The sequence below is a fragment of the Erinaceus europaeus genome, chromosome 13 (assembly GCF_950295315.1).
Source record: "Erinaceus europaeus chromosome 13, mEriEur2.1, whole genome shotgun sequence".
Lineage (NCBI taxonomy): Eukaryota > Metazoa > Chordata > Mammalia > Eulipotyphla > Erinaceidae > Erinaceus > Erinaceus europaeus.
In genome coordinates, this window is record NC_080174.1 from 91,752,868 (window position 1) to 91,772,644 (window position 19,777).

The 19,777-nt window shown below is 51.2% G+C and overlaps 1 protein-coding gene across 1 annotated transcript in view; it reads right to left on the reverse strand.

Annotated features, from left to right (window-relative positions):
* Positions 1-1,927: 1,927 nt before the first annotated feature.
* TNFRSF8 (TNF receptor superfamily member 8) overlaps positions 1,928-19,777 on the reverse strand; it is an 86,851-nt gene continuing 69,001 nt past the window's right edge. The window contains exons 13-14 of the mRNA XM_060204960.1: positions 14,485-14,756; positions 1,928-6,074 (exon numbers count right to left, since the gene is read on the reverse strand). Coding sequence (XP_060060943.1) covers positions 5,845-6,074; positions 14,485-14,756 — 502 coding nt within the window. The 3' untranslated portion in view covers positions 1,928-5,844. The remainder of the gene's footprint in view (positions 6,075-14,484; positions 14,757-19,777) is intronic.

Below are 19,777 nucleotides of genomic sequence, written 5' to 3' on the forward strand. Positions count from 1 at the left end.
AAAAGTATTTGTTTTTCTTTCTTTTTAAAAAAGTTATTGTACAAAGAGAAATTGAGAGGGGACAGGGAGAGATAGAGAGGGAGAGAGATTGAGAGTGAGAGAGACAGCTTGTGAAGTTTTCCCTCTGCAGGTGGGGACCAAGGGCTTGAACCTGGGTCCTTGCACACTATAATATGAGCACTTAACTGGTTGCATCACTGCCTGGCCCCTGGTGAGTATATTCCTAACACACCACTTCCCAGTTCATTATGCAATACCAGCTCAGCTCCATGATTTGTGAAACCCCACAAAAATGAAAACACAGCCTTCTTGTTCAAAAGCAGTGGCAATGAGAGAATATAAACGTAGGCCCCTTTACATATGCAGGGGACCCAGCTCCATGAGGATCAAGAAACTGCTCCCCTAACAGTCAGGTCTATGTGGTGACACAGACTCTCCCATAACAGTCAGGCCTATGTGATGACTCTGGCTTTCAGAAAGCTGCCTTGTAATAAGAACCCCAACTCTTCTGACCCTGGTTCCTTTTGTTTTACTGGGCCCTAGGCAAAACATGTTACCTCCATCGGGCAGGCTGGGGAAATGGCATCATGGTTTTGCAAAGAACTCTCAAGTCTGAGGCTACAAGGTCAATCCCCAGCACCACCATAAGCCAGAGCTAAGCAGTGCTCAGGTTAAACAAAAAACAAAAATCACAAGGAGTCGGGCTGTAGTACAGCGCGCTAAGCGCAGGTGGCACAAAGCACAAAGACCGGCATAAGGATCCTGGTTCGAACCCCGGCTCCCCACCTGCAGGGGAGTCGCTTCACAGGCGGTGAAGCAGGTCTACAGGTGTCTATCTTTCTCTCCTCCTCTCTGTCTTCCCCTCCTCTCTCCATTTCTCTCTGTCCTATCCAACAACAACAACAACAATAATAACTACAACAATAAAACAACAAGGGCAACAAAAGGGAAAAAATAAATAAAAATTAAAATTAAAAAAAAAAAGGCTTATAGCCGTTCTTGGTATATCGCGGTTAATCAGTTCCAGACTCTACGGCAACTAGTAAACTTCCCCGAAGTAGGGTCCTTTATTTATAAATCGAGTACGGGGAGTCGGGCTGTAGCGCAGCGGGTTAAGCGCAGGTGGCGCAAAGCACAAGGACCGGCATAAGAATCCTGGTTGGGACCCCGGCTCCCCACCTGCAGGGGAGTCGCTTCACAGGCGGTGAAGCAGGTCTGCAGGTGTCTATCTTTCTCTCCTCCTCTCTGTCTTCCCCTCCTCTCTCCATTTCTCTCTGTCCTATCCAACAATGACAACAACAATAATAACTACAACAATAAAACAACAAGGGCAACAAAAGGGAATAAATAAATAAATATTTTAAAAATAAATAAATAAATAAATCCAGTACGTTCATAGTTAGAGCATAGGAGACCTGTTTACTACCTTCTAAATACTGTTTTCAACATTATCAGAGCCCATAGACACGCAATAACACCCCTTTAGCTTTGCTTTCTTGCTGAAGAGAGAGTCCGTGTTCTTTCCGTCTTTCCAGATGGAGCAAACGGTATAGACTCATTCAAGTCGTAATGGCGGGCAACCCCTATGATTTCCTTGCTGTCTGATCATCTCCAAGAGTCTCACCTTCTCCTAGATGGGAAGCATCTTCCTCCAGTGCTTAGTTTCATCGTCAGAAGGCTGAGAAGAAGCAGCACGTTGAAGAGCCATCGTGGGACTTAGATGGAGGTTCTCAGAAATCGCAAACACTTCCGAGAGCAAAGTTGCTTCCTATGTGTAGCGATGGAAAAGCCGTCTGAGAGCTACCTCCTCTGATCGGCTTGGCTTCCCCACACCTGATTTCACACACACCAGGAGTGGTTGGACGGCTGCAGCTGGCGTGGTGCAGGGATGCTCGAATACACAGGCCTACAGTCCATGCGGACCGTCATTTAAATTTTTGTCTGTTTATTGGGGGATTAATGGTTTACAGTCGACAGTAAATACAGTAGTTTGTACATGTGTAACATTTCCCAGTTTTCCACATAACAATTCGACCCCCACTAGATCCTCTGCCATCATGTTCCAGGACCTGAGCCCTCCCCTTGACCCCAGAGTTTTTTACTTCGATGTAATACACCAAGTCGTTTTAATTTTGATTCTGATACAGGCTGAGACAACTGAGCATTCACTGTATCATGTTCACTGTTTTGATCAACCTTTTAATGAATATATTTGAAAACACCACAATGGAGTGAAGCTGCAAAGTCAAAGAACGGGGTGTTGAAGGACAGTTGTACACCAAGCTATAGACACTGCTACGCGTCCGTCCTGACTTCCCTGGGCAGACGGCCTCACCAATGTGTCCCAGATGCTATGCCCAGCCTCCCAGAGCAGTGGGTTCCTTCTGTAGTGCCTGGGCAGCCTTGAACCCTGCAATGACTTTGTTATTTGACTCGACCATTCACTGTCATCTGCTGGACCAGGGACCCTGGAGAGCCACCTGGCCCCCTTGGCATGGGGCACCCTTGGTAGCCAGACCTGACCTCATTCATTGTGGGTGTTTTGAAAGGAAACAGGGGTGAGGGGGAGCACTGTGACCCCACCTCAGGCTGTCACTCCTTCGTGTCTTCTCTGCCCAGCACCTGGCTCCCATCTGCTGGAGATTTGGCCGCTGAGCAGGCCCACAGGGCTCCTGGGGTGCACCCAGCATGGGCCACCATACAAGGCAACAAAGGTGTAGGAAGGAGCCCAATGAAGGCTCAACCGACTTCCTCCCAGGCCCAAAAAACTATCTTGAAGCTTTCCACAGCCTCATCTTGGCTTCTGGTCAAGGTCTAGCATTTCATGGTACAGCTCTCCTAGAGTCCTGCCTTGGAATCGGATCCCTGCATCTCCTCCCCACACACCCCTATCTCCACTGTGAGATGCAGAGGGTGTCAGGGAAGGACTGAAGAAGAGACACCCCTCCTCTGTGCATGGACCTGGTTTCTTTCTTTCTTTTTTCCAATGGTTATTTTTTTAAATTATTATTTTTATTTATTGGATAGACAGCCTGGAATTGAAAGGAAGAGGGAGATAGAGAGGGAGAGAGACAGAGAGATACCCGCAGCCCTGCTTCACTACTTGTGAAGCTTTCCTCCTGCAGGTGAGGACCGGAGGTTTGAACCTGGGTTCTTATACACTGTGACATGTGCACTCAACCAGGTGCACCACCACCTGGGCCCTGGATGTGGTTTCTGTTCAGCCCAGTCAATTATTTCCTTGTGGCTCAGACACTGTCCTGAATCTATAGACATCACAAATTGGGATTCCACTTGTGTCATTTTAAGGACCAGCCCTAGCCTTTGAGATTCTGAGAACCTAGACTAGGTTACAATCTCCAAGACTGTCTTGGGTAACAATGGTTTTTCTTTGAATGCAACAACTTCCGGTGGACATTTGTCACTTACTGTCACTCCCTGACTATAATTGTCCAGGAAGAAGGTTGCAAAAGAGGAGAGGAGGGTTCCTTACAACTTGGCAGTGACTCCCCTGACTAGCAGGGGCCTTGTCTCACCTACCTACCTGGACATCTTGTCCTCTACTCCACCTGTCAGGAACTAAGAAGGGACTCTCTCTGTAGTCAGGGCAGGGGAATTCACCTTGACTTTCAGACTCAACACGCAGCACCCATGGCTGGTTTTTGGTTGAACTAGTGCTGAGGCCTGGGCTGAGCTGAAGTCTGGGGGAGTGGTGGTGATGGTTCTTTCTTAATGTCTTTCCCCCATCCCCATGAGGAAACCACAGTGATGGTGGGGTGAGGAAGATGGGGTCCAGGCTGGCTGCCAATGGCAACAGAAGCCCCCAAGTGCCCTCCAGGCTCTGATTGAGCCACTTGGCTCCAATGTGAAGCCCCCAAACTCCCGCTCCCCTTTCAGTCCTCTCCCTGCTCCCAAGTCCAAGGGAAGTTCACTCTGATGTTTTGTGATTCTCTTTCCCCAAGTTGTGGGGCTACTGGGCCCACATGAGGCGGTGAAGGCAGTGGGGAGTGCCCCCACACACACACACACTATGCCTTTCTGCACAAAGACAGGGACCCTTAGGACAGGAGTGGCTTTATTCCAAGTCTCTTCTGCAGACAGGCTTTGCACCAACAAGGGTGCTACATAGAAGAAGCATGCCCCCAGCACCCTCCCGGCATTGGAAGGGCTGCACCAGCAGGTGGAGGTGGGGGGCAGGTCCTCAGAGGCAGAGCAGGGGGGACCCTGTCAGGGGAACACAGCACTAGCTGGGTCCTTCCACTCCTCCCAACACACAGCTTCTCTAGTTCTAGTTCAGTGACAGCAGCATCCTGAATCTCACCAGTTTTCAAAAGATGCAAAGTTTTGGGGGGGCAGAGGGGGTGGCATAATGACACTACTGCAAAAAGACTTTCCAGCCTGGGGCTCCAAGGTCCCAGGTTCAGTGCCCTGCACCATCATAAACCAGAGCTGAGCAGTGCTCAGGTAAAAAGAAGAAAAAGGAAAAAGTTTGCAAAGGGTTCCAGGAGAAGGCAGTGCTTCTTTTTTTTGGACCACGTGACACTGTCCTCAACACAAAGCCATAAGGGCCCCGCGGCTGGCTGCACTGAGTGTCCTTGGGCTGTTGAGAACCTGATGTCTTCCACGCCACAGAACTTCTCCTGTCAGCCGCTGGCATAACCACTGCTCACAGGGTCCCAGCCACTCCAACTTTCCCCAAAACATGCAGCAATTCAGAAAGCACCCGAGAGAGTCCTCAGAGGCCCCAACTTCCTCCAGAGAGCCGGCAGCCAAGTGAATAAACAGTAGCTACACCCCTGCCCTTCCAAGGGGTAATTCCTCCAGGCTGCCCACAAGCCCATCCCTTTGGGGGCCATGTGTTCATTCATGTGAATCTGAAGGTCTCAGGGTGAGGGGGTGAGGGGGATGGACCCAAGTGGCAACAGCTTTCCAACTCCGTGTGTGTTTATCACAGTCACTGGCCAGGCAGAATGTCTGCGGGACAGGGCTCCAGCTGTGACAGGCACACCAAGACTCTGCTAGAAGGCAGGGTGCAGCAGCTCCCTCAGTCACAGGTCAGGCAGATGTGGGAGAGCTGCACCTTCACTCCCCAGGACACAGGTGTGTGCATGTGCGTGTGCGTGCACAGAACATGCAATCCTGAGACACCTGCCACTGCAGGCTGCTGGGGGCTGCAGTGAGGGGAGAGGCTGGCAGCCCCAAGAGGATTCCCTGCGGTCTGAGCAGAGCTGATGGTCAGGCCGCACAGTCCCCTTGGTCCGGTGCCCAGCAGTCTGGGCCAGCCTGGATCAGCAGCCAATGGATTCCCTCTGGACCCAAGAGAAGAAACCGCAGATGCTGCCTCAGTACCTGCCCCCTGCCCCCGTCCCCAGGGCTTCAGGCGGTGGTGGGGCTGTCCACACAACACACCTGAGGCCAGGGGTAGAGCAGGAGGGAGGCCAGGGGGCTGGGAGTCATAGCCTTTGACTGGATATGCTAGAGCCCCAGTGGTCTGTCTGATAACCAGGGTCCTGGGGCTTTTTTTCTCTGTAGCAGCAGACAGCAGGATGCCCAGCAAATATCACCTATCTGACACCAACACACACCTCTCCATGAGTACCCCAGCTCCCCACAGCCTCTTTGGCACAAGCCCAGCTCCTCCAAGGTCTGTGCGGCAGAGTAGAGCTGAGGGAACAGCAAGCAGAGGCCACCAGCACCTCTCCCCCTCACAAGACGGCCCTCCACAGAGGCCAGAGTCCCAGCTCAGGCCACATGGGTCTCTGCCCCAAGCCTGTGCCATCCACCCAGCCCCAGCCCCCACAGGGGACACTCGGCAGCCTTCTCAGGCCAGCTGAGGCCCTAGCTTCACTTCTCAGAGGCTGCCGTGGGTGTGGGATCGTCCTTCCCTTCCTCCTCCACTGAGAACATGACGTCCCCACAGCTGCTCTCGGGGAGCTCGGTCTCCTGCTCCGGGTAGTGGGGGGCACAGTCCACTTGCAGGTCCTCCTCAAGCCCCACCAGGCCCCGCCCCTCGGGCAGCTCTGTCTTCACAGTCCCCACGATCACCGTGTCGGCCTTCATGATGTAGATTTTCTCTGCAAGGCAAAAAGTCGGGTGAGCACGTCACCATGCACGAGGACCCAGGTTCAAGTCCCCAGTTTCCACGGAAACTACTCCACATGGTGGAGTCTCTCCTTCTCTCTGGCTGTCTCTCTTCTCTTTATCACTCTCTGTTTTCTCACTTCTTTTTTTTTTTAATGAAGCCACGAGAATAAGAGGTAGTATAAGTAACTTTTTTTTTTTTTACTTTATTTTATTTGATAGAACAGAGAGAAACTGAGAGGGAAGGAAGATAGAGAGGGGAAGAGTGACAGATACCTGCAGCCCTGTTCCATCCTTCATGAAGCTTCCCCCCTACAGGTGGGGATGGGGGCTTGAACTTGGGTCCTTATGCATAGTAATATATGAGCTTAACCAGGTGTGCCACCATCCGGCCCCTGTTTAAAAACTTCTCACTTCTATTTAAAAAAAAAAAAAAAGGAAAGAAAAACAGTCACTGGAAATGGTGGTATGCTGCAGGCACCGAGACCCAGTGAAGACAACACTGGTAGCAAAAGAGGAGGAGGAGGAGGAAGTTGGGGGGGCCGCTGGGGAGATAGCGTAATGGTTATGCAAAAACGCTTTTATGCCTAAGGCGCCTAAGGTCCCATGTTCAATCCCCAGCATTACCATAAGCCAGAGCTGAGCAGTACTCTGGGTGAAATAAAGGCTGGGTGAAGTGAGGAGCCCGGAGCAGCAGACATGAACAGGGCCCCCAGCCCCACCCCTGCTGTGTGGGCTCAGACAGATGCCACAATCTCTCTGATAAGAGTCAGTCCTCACAATTTGACAGGCATCCTAGAACTCAAAGGCAAAAAAGCTGGGTGAGCACAAGGACCAGGGTTCCAGTCCCCGGTTTCCACCTGCAGTGGGGAAGCTTCACAAGTTGTGGGATGGTTTGGAATTGTGCACTGAGCTGAGGACCAGGCCTGCTGTGGCTACTCACGATGGGAGAAGCTCAGAAGTTTCTCAGCACCTCTGTGGGGGTAGGGGAAGGAGAGAGGAGGGGCGGTGGTAGATAGCAAACAGGTTATGCAAACAGACTCTTATGCCTGAGGCTCCAAAGTCCCAGGTTCAATCCCCTGTACCACCATAAGCCAGAGTTGAGCGGGGCTCTGGTAGGAGAAAAAAAAAAAAGGAAAGAAGGAAGGAAGGAAGGAGAAACCCCCAGCATGCCTGACTTCCTTCTCTGCACCATCTGTATTCCTAAAGCAGAAACCTGAAGTGACTGAGTTACCCCAGTTGGCCCGTGATGGTCCTGGCTGAAAGCCCAGGCAAACCCAGACAGCTGGTCAGGCCCTCATCCTGCAATCACACAGCCGGTGGCCTGAACAGCCTTGCTCAGGACCACAGGTGTCAGGTGTTTTGGGCTCACAGCCCACCTCCCACCAACGGCCCTCAATGCCAGTCACCCTGTACACAGCAGGACAGCCGTGCGTGCGTACCACTTGGGCGAACAGCCTGCCAGACTCCCAGAGGTGTTATCACCCCACCCACACTTGGCCTTCACACCGTCTTGCACCGGGGGCTCCAGAGGCTCAGGGGAACTGTATAAGCTGTCCCTGGGTGGGAAGTGGGGGGGGCCTGGCCATCACCATGGTTAGCTGACTCCAAACACCACAGTAGCCCTGCTTCTGATGGCCCAGGCTCCCAGCTCCCAGCTGCTCCACCCCAGGACTCAGGAAGCAGAATGGGGAAGTTCAAGAGGGAACTTGAGCTGGGTGGGGCAAGGGGGCTCTTTGGGAAAGCAGGTCCCACCCGTCTGATTCAAGACCCCTAAAGAGTATTGGGGTTCCTACACACCCTGAACCCCATTGCATAATACTGGCAAGTCTGTTTTGGTTCACAACACCCCTGGGAAAGGGACAAGTGTTCAAAAATAACAACAAGACCAGAAGAAGGGTTGAGGGTGAGGCAGACTATGGGCTACCCCACATACACACACACACACACACACACACACACACAACACACCCCAAAAGAGAGTGGAGTCTCACATCACCAGACACCCTCCATCAAGATCTATTGGCCTCTGCCCTAAAGCCTTGACCTGGGGGCCAGCAAGAGATGGGAGTCAGAGGGGGAGAGAGAGGGGAGTCCTAGGAAATGAGGAGCACAAAGCAGGGGTGTGAGAGAAGAGGGTGGGTTTGTCCAAGTAGCAGCAGCCAGCACTTGCATCCTTGCATCCCGCTGTCCACCACTGAGCTGGGAGGGAGAGGGTCTCTGGGAAGCTGTTTAGACTTCCCATCCCACCCAGAACTCCAGAATCCAGGCAAGCTGTCTGGGAGGGGCAGGGGCCAGGGGGAAGGGGCTTCCCTGCCTGGTGGTTGTGGAGAGAAGATTGAAGCTCAGGACATGATTTGATCCCTCTTGGGAAATAAAGAAGGGCGGTGAGTGTGGAAGGTAGATAGCATAAGGATTATGCAAAGAGACTCACATGCCTGAGGCTCCAAAGGTTCAGTCCCCCACATCACCATAAGCCAGAGCTGAGCAGTGCTCTGGTGAAAGAAAGAAAAAGAGAAAGAAAGTAAAGAGAGAAAGGAAAGAGAAGAAAGGAAAGGAGAGAGAAGGGGTTGTTTCACTGGGGTGGGGTCAGGAGAACAAAGAGGTCCCTGGAAATCTGTTATGTTCCCCACCAAAGGGCCTCAGGGAAGTCTTAGGAGGCAGGCACATTTCCCTCCCCTCTCCTCCCCTCCGACACTCCATTGGTCCCATCCTCCAAATTCCAGGCACCATACTCAACTGTTAGCACTTCTTAGGAACTCTGCAGAAGGTGTCTTGGTGGTATTTCCCAAAATACACTCTTTAAAAAAATGAGACTTAGGGAGTCGGTCGGTAGCGCAGCAGATTAAGCGCACGTGGCACAAAGCTCAAGGACCGGCATAAGGATCTCGGTTCGAGCCCCCGGCTCCCCACCTGCAGGGGAGTCGCTTCACAGGCAGTGAAGCAGGTCTGCAGGTGTCTGTCTTTTTCTCCCCCTCTTTGTCTTCCCCTCCTCTCTCCATTTTTCTCTCTCCTATCTAACAATGACAACAATCATAACTACAACAATAAAAACAACAAGGGCAACAAAAGGGAAAGTAAATAAATAATTTTTTTTAAAAAAATGAGACTTGGGGGGTCGGGCGGTGGTGCAGTGGGTTAGGCGCATGTGGCGCAAAGCGCAGGAACCGGTGTAAGGATTCCGGTTCGAGCCCCTGGCTCCCCACCTGCAGGGGAGTCGCTTCACAGGTGGTGAAGCAGGTCTGCAGGTGTCTATCTTTCTCTCACCTTCTCTGTCTTCCCCTCCTCTCTCCATTTCTCTCTGTCCTATCCAACAACGAATTGCGTCAACAAGGGCAATAATAATAACCACAATGAAGCTACAACAAGGGCAACAAAAGGGGGAAAAAAATGGCCTCCAGGAGCAGTGGATTCATGGTGCAGGCACCAAGCCCACCAATAACCCTGGAGGAGGAAAAAAAAATTAAAAAAATTAAATAAATGAGACTTGGCAGGAAGTCACAATTCCAGAAGTTTTGTTTTGACACAGAAGCCTGCATGCACACACACCTCCAGCTCTGCCCACCAATGGTGCTACAAAGGTGTACAGGGTAGTCACCAAGCCCTCTTTGGTGCCAGCCCACTGAGGATGGCTAAGCTCCAGTAGAGACAGAGAAGGAGTGGCCTGGGGATGTGTAGAACACAGCAGAAGAGGCATCTGCTATGGATAAGAGCATGGGAAGGCATGGAGGACTTCTTGGAGAAGGAGGCAAATAAGCAGCATCTGCAGGAAGGCAGCCCCCATAGGGGGACACGGCCATGGGGGGGGGATCTCTGTAGCCTCAGGAAACTGCCCCTGAGAAGGAGGAGAGACCCAGGGGAGCAGGAGGCAGGCAAGGCAAGTGAGGATAAAGCCACTGTTGGCCCAACTGAACTCAGGGAGCAGACTCTGGAATCCAAGGTCTAGGAGGTGGCAGAGGCTAGAGCAGCAGGTTTGCAAGAGTGAAGTTCCAGGTTCCATCCCTGACATCGCCCTGTCAGAGTGATGTGCTAGCTCTGGCTCTTCTCTCTCCTCTTTCTCCCATTAAGAAAGGCATAAAGGGGCCAGGTGGTGGAGCACTTGGTCGAGCACACTGTGGGGTTGGAGAAGGGCCCCGAATATTGAGAGCAGCTGTTGGCCCAAGACCAATTGTTCCTTGTTTCATGTGGATATTTCCACCTGTGCCCACCCTGTGATAATTATAAAAACGTGGGACGAGAAGTGATCAGGGTCGCAGACTCTCCCTTTGCTTGGAAGGGTGTCGGCAGCCCAAGCTTAAAGCTTAATAATAAAGGCTCTTGCTATTGCATGTGATGCTGTGTTGGGAACATGTGTGAGCCTGATAGAGCTTAGGGAGAACCACCCCCATCTTTGGATGGAGGTCTGAGAAGATAGCCTCTTGGTAAGTCTCTCTCAACCGAGGTGAGCATAAGGGGGGAAACTCAGACTTGGTTCTTTCCTTCTTGACTCTCAGGCCCACAGATACCCCAGTACTTCCCTCCATTAACTGCAGGCCACATGGCCACAGATTCACTCATTCAAAGTCACCTTCTGATCACAGAAGAACACACCTTATCACACACTTCATCACACACCTCAGACCCCAGACAAGAGAAATTCCAAACTATATGGCCTTTTGATATCCATCTTCTCTCTGTCTCACCCTACGGGTTTAACCCCTATGCTTCTCTCAAATACCTTTGGATAATTAAGTTGCTTGTGTTATGGAAAATAACTGTCTTGTATCTCATCAATTCCTGTCATACCAACCCCCTACCTTAGGGGCATGCTGACTGTTAAGAAACCTGTAATTTCTATCATATTGCAACAATAATTACCTCCATTGCTTTTCTATTTAACTCATGTCCACTTTGCTAATAAACGGACTCTAGGATTCTGGGACTCTAAGGACTCAGATTCTAGATTCACGCTAAGAGTCCCCTGGTGTCTTTTACTTCGTGTCACCCCTGTCGTGAGCGAGAAAGAACCAGCCCGTTACCTTTCCCCTGGAGGACACCCTGATGGAGAAGGAGGGAGACACCCCAAAAATGCTGGTCTTCCTTGTGTGAGATCGGGACTCGAACTTCTGGGCACAACATATGGGGCCTCGTCCGGGATCCCCATCTCACTAGAAGAACACCAGCTTCACTGAGCCTTCAGGACCGGTCTATCTGTAGCGACAGACCCTTGGAGTTGAAGGCAGACGCGCTGGTAGCTCCAGGTCCAGGGTCCTGGGAGACGTCTCAGGCCCTGCTGTAGGGGATTGGATCCCCCTCTCAAATTTGGAAGGGGAGAGTGGGTCGCACTCATGAAGCAGTGAAAGGCCGTCCTCCCATCTGTAGGGAAGCAGTGAGAGGCCGTCCTCCCATCTGTAGGGAAGCAGTGAGAGGCCGTCCTCCCATCTGTTGGTTCAGAGTGTTGGCGGCTGGGCCGCTGGAGTTCTCTTTGAGTATGTTGTTGTCTCTGTATTTTCTTTGTGGGTGTTGTCTCTATCAGTTTTGTGTTGAAGTCCAAAGTCAGGAGTCAGGCTATTTTGACTCCTCTGACTATGGTCCTGAATCATTTTAGAAAATTTAAACATAGAGCTCACAATTTGGGTCTAGAGGTAAAACAGGACCAGATGATCACTTATTGCCAAAATAAGTGGCCAACCTTCTCTACCAATTGGCCTCCAAAAGGAACCTGGAACCTGCCTACTATCTATGCCACCAAAGACGTCATCTTAGGACATCCAGGACACCTGGACCAGATTTCTTATATCCTTACTTGGCAGGATCTGGTAGAGAATTCCCCCCTCTTGGCTAAACCTTTTTCTTCCTCCACAGGGCTCATGACCCGCTGTTCTTGCTTTAAAGGATTCTCGTCATCAACCTACTGTCCCCTCTGCGCCCCCTCTCACTTCCCCCTCCTACCCTATTCTCCAAGGTGGTCCTGAAGAAGACCTCCTAGAGTATCCTCCCCCCATCAACCTCAACCTCCCCCAGTCCCATAGGAACCCCGGCAGCAGGCCAGGACTTACGGAGCCCTCCTTGTATGAGAGTCCGTACAGCTCAGAGGACCCCTGATTCGGTGGCCCTGCCCCTTCAGGCCATAGGATCCCCGAATAAAAATGGCGAACAATTGATGCAATATTGGCCGTTTTCCACTAGTGATCTTTATAATTGGAAAATGCAGAACCCTAGGTTTTCAGAAAAAACAGCAGCACTCATTGATCTATTAAGAGTCTGTTGTTTTACCCATCAGCCAACCTGGGACGACTGCCAGCAGCTTTTACAAATTCTTTTTATCCTCTTGGAAGCCCGAAAACTTGTGTCTGGGGCGGACGGGAACCCCACCTTAAACCCAGCCCTGATAGATGCCGGTTTCCCTCTGATAAGACCCACCTGGGATTTTAACTCACCTGAAGGTAAGGAGAAGCTTCAGGTCTATCACAAGACTCTAATGGGTGGTCGTGGGGCAGCGGCACGCTGACCCACTAATTTGGCCAAGGAAAAGATAGAAACTCCAGCTGCTTTCTTAGAAAGAATTATGGAGGCATAGCAAATGTTCACTCCCCTAGATCCAGAAGCTCCAGAAAATAAGTCAGCTTTTATAAATCAGGCTGCCCCTGATATCCGGAAAAAACTTCAGAAAATAGATTTAGCAGATAAGTCTTTACAGGAACTACTGGCAGTAGCAGAGAAAGTCTTTAACAACTGAAGGACGCCAATTACGGACAATAACAGCAGCTAACGAGCGACAGACTCGCAGCCTCACTAAGGTATTGTTGGCAGCTACTGCTGAAGGCCCTTGGTGGGAAGGCCGAAAGGCCCATCCTCCCCAGGGGTTTGAAGGGACCGGAGGTCCATACAGGGAGGGGAAAAAAGAAGCTCCTTGAAGATCAGTGTGCATATTGCAGGGAAATGGGTTACTGGGCCAGAGAGTATCCAAGAAGAAAGGGGAGACAAAAAGATACTGGGACAAAAATCCTAGAACTGGGTGATTAGGGACAACAGGGTTCGGGTCCCCTCCCCGAACCCAGGGTAACTTTAACAGTAGAGGGGAAACCTGTTGGCTTCTTAGTAGATACGGGGGCTCAACATTCAGTTAGCCCAGTCCATGGGAAAACTATCCAAACAAAAGACCTGGGTACAAGGAGCGACTGGCATGAAACAATATTCCTGGACTACTCAGAGGACTGTGGACTTGGGGAAGGGACAGGTATCTCATTCTTTTATGCTTGTTCCCGAATGCCCCTACCTCCTTCTTGGGAGAGACCTGCTTTCTAAGATGGGAGCACCATTACTTTCCAACCCCAAGGACCAGTGGTTGTGACCACCAGCTCCATGCCAGTTCTTATCTTTGCCTTGAATTTGACTAATGAAGCTTCCTTGAATCCAGCTACCTTGCTCCCTGACCCTGAATTAGATGCTCCCTTGCACGACTGCTCCAAGATTCTGGGCTGCATGTCTGGCCTCAGGGAAGACCTGAAGGACCAGCCTTTGAGAGGAACAGAAGTGAACTGGTATACAGACGGGAGCAGCTACTTCAGAGATGGGGTGAGGTATGCTGGGGCTGCGGTAACTACTGAACACGAGGCTGTGTGGGCAGTTTCCCTGTCCTCAGGGACTTCAGCCCAAAAAGCTGAATTAATTGCCCTCACATAAGCCCTCAACCTAGGAAAAGGGAAAAGACTTACTATCTACACCGATAGTCACTATGCCTTTGCCACAGCCCACATCCATGGGGCTATATATCGAGAAAGGGGATGCTCACAGCTGAAGGTAAAGCTATAAGAAACCAACAAGAAATATTAGACCTATTAGAGGCTATCTGGATGCCAGATGAGGTGGCCATAATGCACTGCCCTGGACACCAAAAGGGAGAAAGTCCTGTGGCACACACACACACAGAGGCCCCCATGTGGTGGGCAGGGGCTCGAACCTAGGTCCTTTTTTTTTAGAATTTATTTATTCATGAGAAAGATAGGAGAGAGAAAGAGCCAGATATCACTCTGGTACATGTGCTGCCAGGGATTGAACTCAGGAACTCATGCTTGAGAGTCCAATGCTTTATCCACTGCACCACCTCCCAGACCATGAACCCAGGTCCTTACTCATGATAACACACACAATCTCCCAAGTGAGCCGCCTGACTCCAGGCTGACAAGAAATTAAACTGGGTTGAAGAGATGAAGCCAGCTGTCTGACACACCTAAGTGCAACCTGATTCTCACAGAAAGCACCTCCTACTTCCCACTTCTGGGAGAGTCCACCTCCTTCTTGCTGGGCCTTCCAACCCACAGTCTCTGACTTTCACCAGGACCCCAAGGCCCAGGGTGTATCTCCCAAGCCACCCCTTGACCTGGCCATGCTGCCCCCCCACCCCATAACAGGCCAACTCACCAATCCTGTTGTTGTTGTGCTCTGAGGTCACGCGGGTCTCAGGGAGGTCTGAGGAGGACCCAGAGCCTCCCGGGGGACTGGCCTCCAACAGCCTGAGGGTCTCCGGGCAAGCCGCCCTCACACTGGGGCATGTCTCTGTGGCCGGGGGGCTCAGTAGCCCCAGCTTGTCTGTGCCTGGTCCTGCCGCTGACTCGCTCCTCTTTGGCTCCTGTGGGCATAGAGAAGGCACTGGTGCAAGGGCCTCCAATCTCTCCTGCTCCCCACCCCCCGTTCTGGACTAGGAAATCCTTTGCTCTTCACCTCTCTGGACTCAGTGTGTCTTCCTCCTCTCTCTCTAAATCAGCCACCAGATGCCTGGGTTCTCAGACCAGTGTCCTGACCTCCTGTGTGAACGTGGTGACTTCAACGTGTGCTTGATGACACAAATGAAAGACCACGGGGGACAGCGGTAGCACTCGTGGCTGAGCACATATGTTACCCTGGACAAGGACCCAGTTTCAAGCCCCCGTCCCTACCTACGGGGGTGGGGGGAGCTTCATAAGTTGTGTAGCAGGGCTGCTGGTGTCTCTCTATCTCTCTCCCTCTCTATCTCCTTCCCTCTCAATTTCTGTCTCCAAACTAAAAATAAATAAATAAATATAAGCACACAAATGCATAATGAAATAAAAGAATAGATAGAAAGCCATGGGGGGGGCTTTTCTTGGGGGAGGGACCCCCTGCCTAGGTTGATCCCAACAGTAATTCCAGCAGGTGGCTAATATCAGCGTCCATTTCCTCGACAGAGCAGGAGTTGAAGGCACAGGTATCAAGTGGCTTTCAGGGGCAGTTCCTGTCTGGACCAGTACTTGTACCTGGTGCCTAGGTCTTTAAGAAAATGAGTGTTATTTACTTATGAGAGAGAGAACCAGAGCATCACTCTGGCACACACAGTGCCAGGGATCAAGCCTGGGACCTCATGCTTCAAAGTCTTTTGCTCTGCCCACAACACCACTTTGCAGGTGGCCCGGGAGGGTAGCCTTTTACGATTCCATGAATTTATTGTACAAATCGCAATGTCTTTAGGAAAGTGGTTAGCGTTTGACTTTTACAGGCAAATGAAAAAAAAAAGTGGTCTCATAAAATGCTTTGATGTATGTTTCCTTTCAAAGTGGAAGGTTTTTGAATAACTCAGAAAGCACATAATCTATATAACCTGAGTAGTATGTGTTGGGGGGGGGGGGCTTTGAACATGTCACCACTAAACCTCAAGGCAAGTTGAACAAAGGCAAGCCCATCACATTCAGATAATGCTTGAGTCAGACTAGCCCTCTCCCTGCCCCCAGCGTCTGCACAAAGAAAAAGAAAGCACCTCAAAACAGACAGGTGAGCTACATGTTAGCTGGAGGACCCAGGCTCCCTACTGGGGAAGCTTTGAGGTGGTGGAGCAGAGCTGCACAGTCCTCTCTCTCTCTCTCTCTCTCTCTCTCTCTCTCCTTTTTCCTTCTCAGAAAATAAAAAGGCAAAGGAAAAACTGGCTGCCAGAAATGGTGGAGTTACTGTTTGGAAACCAAGCCCCAGAGACAAACTTAATGAGGAGAGGGAGAGAGAGAGGAGTGGGAGAGGGAAAGAAAGAGGGAGAGAGGGAGGGAGAGACAGGGGAAGCGAGGGAGGGAGGGAGGGAGAGAAAGAGGGAGAGAGGGAGAGAAAGAGGGAGAGAGAGAAGGAGAGGGAAAGGAAGAGAGAGGGAGAGAGGGAGGAAGAGAGAAAGGGGGAGGGAGAGAGAGAGGGAGAGAAAGAGAGGGAAAGGAGGAGGGAGAGAGGGGGAGGGAGAGAGGAGAGGAAGAGAGGGAGAGAGAGAAAGAGGGAAAGAGGGAGAGGGAGAGAGGGAGGGAGAGGGAGAAGGAGAGATAGAGAGAGGGGGAGAGATAGAGGGGGAGAGAGAGAGAAGAACAGCAAATGCTCTAACTAGGAGTGAATGACAGCTGACAGCTCAGAGGGCTCTGGAGTCACACAGACTAGGGTACAAACCCTAACTGCTTTCTTCTCTCACTATGAAACCATCTTGCCTGTCTGGGCCTCCACTCTCTCCTTTGCACAATGCAGCAACAGAGCTGATCTCTGAGCACCATAAGAACCAGCGGAAACAGCCACAAGAAAGCACAAGGCAAGATGCCTACCTAGCTCCTAGGAGGTGCTGGTTCTGTGCTAGGGATGTTTGAAAAACTACATGATCTGGGCTCCCAGCTCCAAGAGTGAGACTCGGGAAGGAGTGGAGGAAAAGTCAAATTCAATCTCCAAAACCAAGTTCACGGTCTGGCCAGCCCTTCTGGAAGTCCCCGGGGGGGGGGGGCGCGGTGGTGGGGGGGAACGGGATGAGCCAAGCTCAAGGCTGCAGAGGGGGCAGGTCAAGCCCTGGCTGCAGTCTGGCCAAGGCCCGGCTGTGCTCACAGCTCCCCATTCTGGGCTGCCCAGCCTCAGCTTGACCCAGAGCAGCAGGGAGGGAAGGTCCCACCAGCTGGCCTCCTCACAGCAGGTATGGAGCTTAGGGGCAGGTGGCTGCCGGCTGGGCAGCATGGGAGGGGCCGGCCACTTACTGATGGCTTCTTTCCAGGGCTGGGATCTGCAGGAAGAAAAAGAGTGGTGACTTCATCAAGGAGGGTCTAGTAACTGCCTGGTCACCCACACATAGCAAATGCCATGGCCCCCCACCCCTCTCCCGCACCTTCCCACCCCCCTCACCCTTCTCCCACCCCCTTCACCCCCATCCACCCCCCTACCATCCCTCTCCCACCACCCCACCCCCAACCCACCTGTGGTATCAGGAACCCATCAGGCCTTGGCCTGGAGCAGAGTAGATGGGGTCAGGGTCAGCAGCAGCTAAAGGACTATCCCCCACCACACCTGCCACAAAGCCAGTCGCACACTAGACCCCTCCCCAGCACCCCACCCCCACACACACATGCCCTGTGGTGCACCAGGACCCAGAGGGTTTCTGCTGTGCGTCTGTGGCTGCCGACACCACCTTGGAGTCCCCCGAGTCTGCACAGCCCATAGCCGCCCAGAGTGGCTCCAGGTGAAACTCACAGAGGGTGTCAAGGTCAGGTAATGGAGAGCAGACAGCACCCCCCCCCCCCCCCCGCCCATCAGTCTACCTGAGGCCTCTTTGCTCACAACCCTCTCAGCTCAGGTCACTAGGGCCTGCCTGGGGGCCAGGGGCAGGGGGTGGCCCTAGTTGAGTGTACACACTACCATGCTCAAGTTCTCGGGTTCAAGCCACCGGGCTCCACCCACAGGGGGAAAGCTTCATACTCAGTGAAGCAGGGCTGCAGGTGTTTCTGTTTCTCCCTCACTATCTTCGCTTTCCTTCTCAGCTGTTAAAAATGTATTTATTTATTTACTATTGGATAGCGACAGAAATTGAGAGGGGGGAGTCTGGCTGTAGTGCAGCAGGCTAAGCGCAAGTGGTGCAAAGCACAAGGACCGGCATAAGGATCCCGATACGAACCCCGGCTCCCCACCTGCAGGGGACTCGCTTCACAGGTGGTGAAGCAGGTCTGCAGGTGTCTGTCTTTCTCTCCTCTTCTCTGTCTTCCCCTCCTCTCTCCATTTCTCTCTGTCCTATCCAATGACAACAACAACAATAATAACTACAACAATAAAACAACAAGGGCAACAAAAGGGAATAAATAAATAAATATATATATATTTAAAAAAATTGAGAGGGAAGGGGAGATAGAGAGGGAGAGAGAGACAAAGACGCCTGCAGCCCTGCTTCACCGCCCGTGAAGCTTCCCCCCTGCAGGTAGGGGCAGGAGACTGAAACCCAGATCTCTGCATTGTAACATGTGCGCTCAAGCAAGTGTGCCACCACCCGGCCCCGGGGTCTCTCTCTCTTGCTTTCTCTCCCCCTTCCCACTCGATTTCTCTGTCTCTGTCCAGTCAATAAATGAATGAATAAAAACTGAGACAACGCTCTGAAGACTTCCGGAGGCAGAGCTACGAGCAGCAGATCGCTTTCTCTCCTCTCCTCTCCTCTCCCGGATCAACTAGGAATACCAAAGGAGACCACCCGGACCGAAACAAGACAGGACTAGAATGACCACAGAAACCCAGTAAATCACCCGTGAGTACAAACACGCGTGGCTGGTGACAGAGAGGAGAGAGGGGCCTAAGGAGAGATTAAGTGACTGCTAACAGTTCAACAGTTTGTCAGTGGAGACACCACCTCCAGTCTGCTCCACCAACAAGGGGACAGCTGAAGGGAGGAAAGGACTCCCCAGAGACTCACCAAGTGCAACTCTGCGTCTCCATTGCTACTACCCTCAGAATCTGGAGCAGCAACAGGAGGGACACCAGGGGACAGAGATCTAACCAGGAAACTCAGGAGAAGACCTATACCTCGGTGGCATAGCTGAGGGGCTGTGAAAGTCTCTTTGCATAACCACTGGATTATCTCTGCCACACCCTGCTTTATCTCTTGGTCAGGAGTCAGTGATTAAGCCAAGAAGCCTATTGATAGTTTAAAAGCCCTCAGGCTACCATAGCCTACAGGGGAAAAAAAAAAAGGCTTTTACACCACTGAACTCCAACTCAGGGAGTGAAAAACCTCTTAACTTATATAAAATGGTTAAAACAACAAGAAAAAATAATGGAGACTTGAACCAGGACAAGAGTCCAGCTAAAAGTCCTCCAGAGGGCAAAGCACAAAACAACGAGTTCAACATCCAAACATTAGCTAAGGAAATAATAACAGGAGTGAGTAAAGAATTTGAAAAAATTGTAATCAGAACTGCAGGAACAACAAATGAGAATATGGAAGAAAATTCTAATTATCTCATGGTTATTAGAGAGCTGAAAGCTGAAATTGCTGAGCTAAGAAGGCAACTAGCTGAACAAGCTAAAACAGTATCAGAGCAGGGCAACAAAATAGATGAACTCCAGAAAGCAGTAGAGGGCAGAGAGAATAGAATCAATGAGGCTGAAGACAGAATTAGCAAGATTGAGGATGAATTAGAGACAACTAAAGAAGAAGTAAGAGATCTCAAAAAGAGATTAAGAGATGCTGAAAACAACAGAGTCCTATGGGATGACTTCAAAAGAAACAATATACGCATTATTGGCTTACCAGAGGAAGAAAGAGAAGGGGAGGAAGAAAGCGTTCTCCAGGCCATAATAGCTGAAAATTTCTCTAGTCTAGACAACACCAAAGACATAAAGATTCAAGAAGCCCAGAGGGTCCCAAACAGAATTAACCCAGACCTAAAGACACCAAGACATGTCATACTTAGATTGGAAAGGAATAAGGATAAAGAAA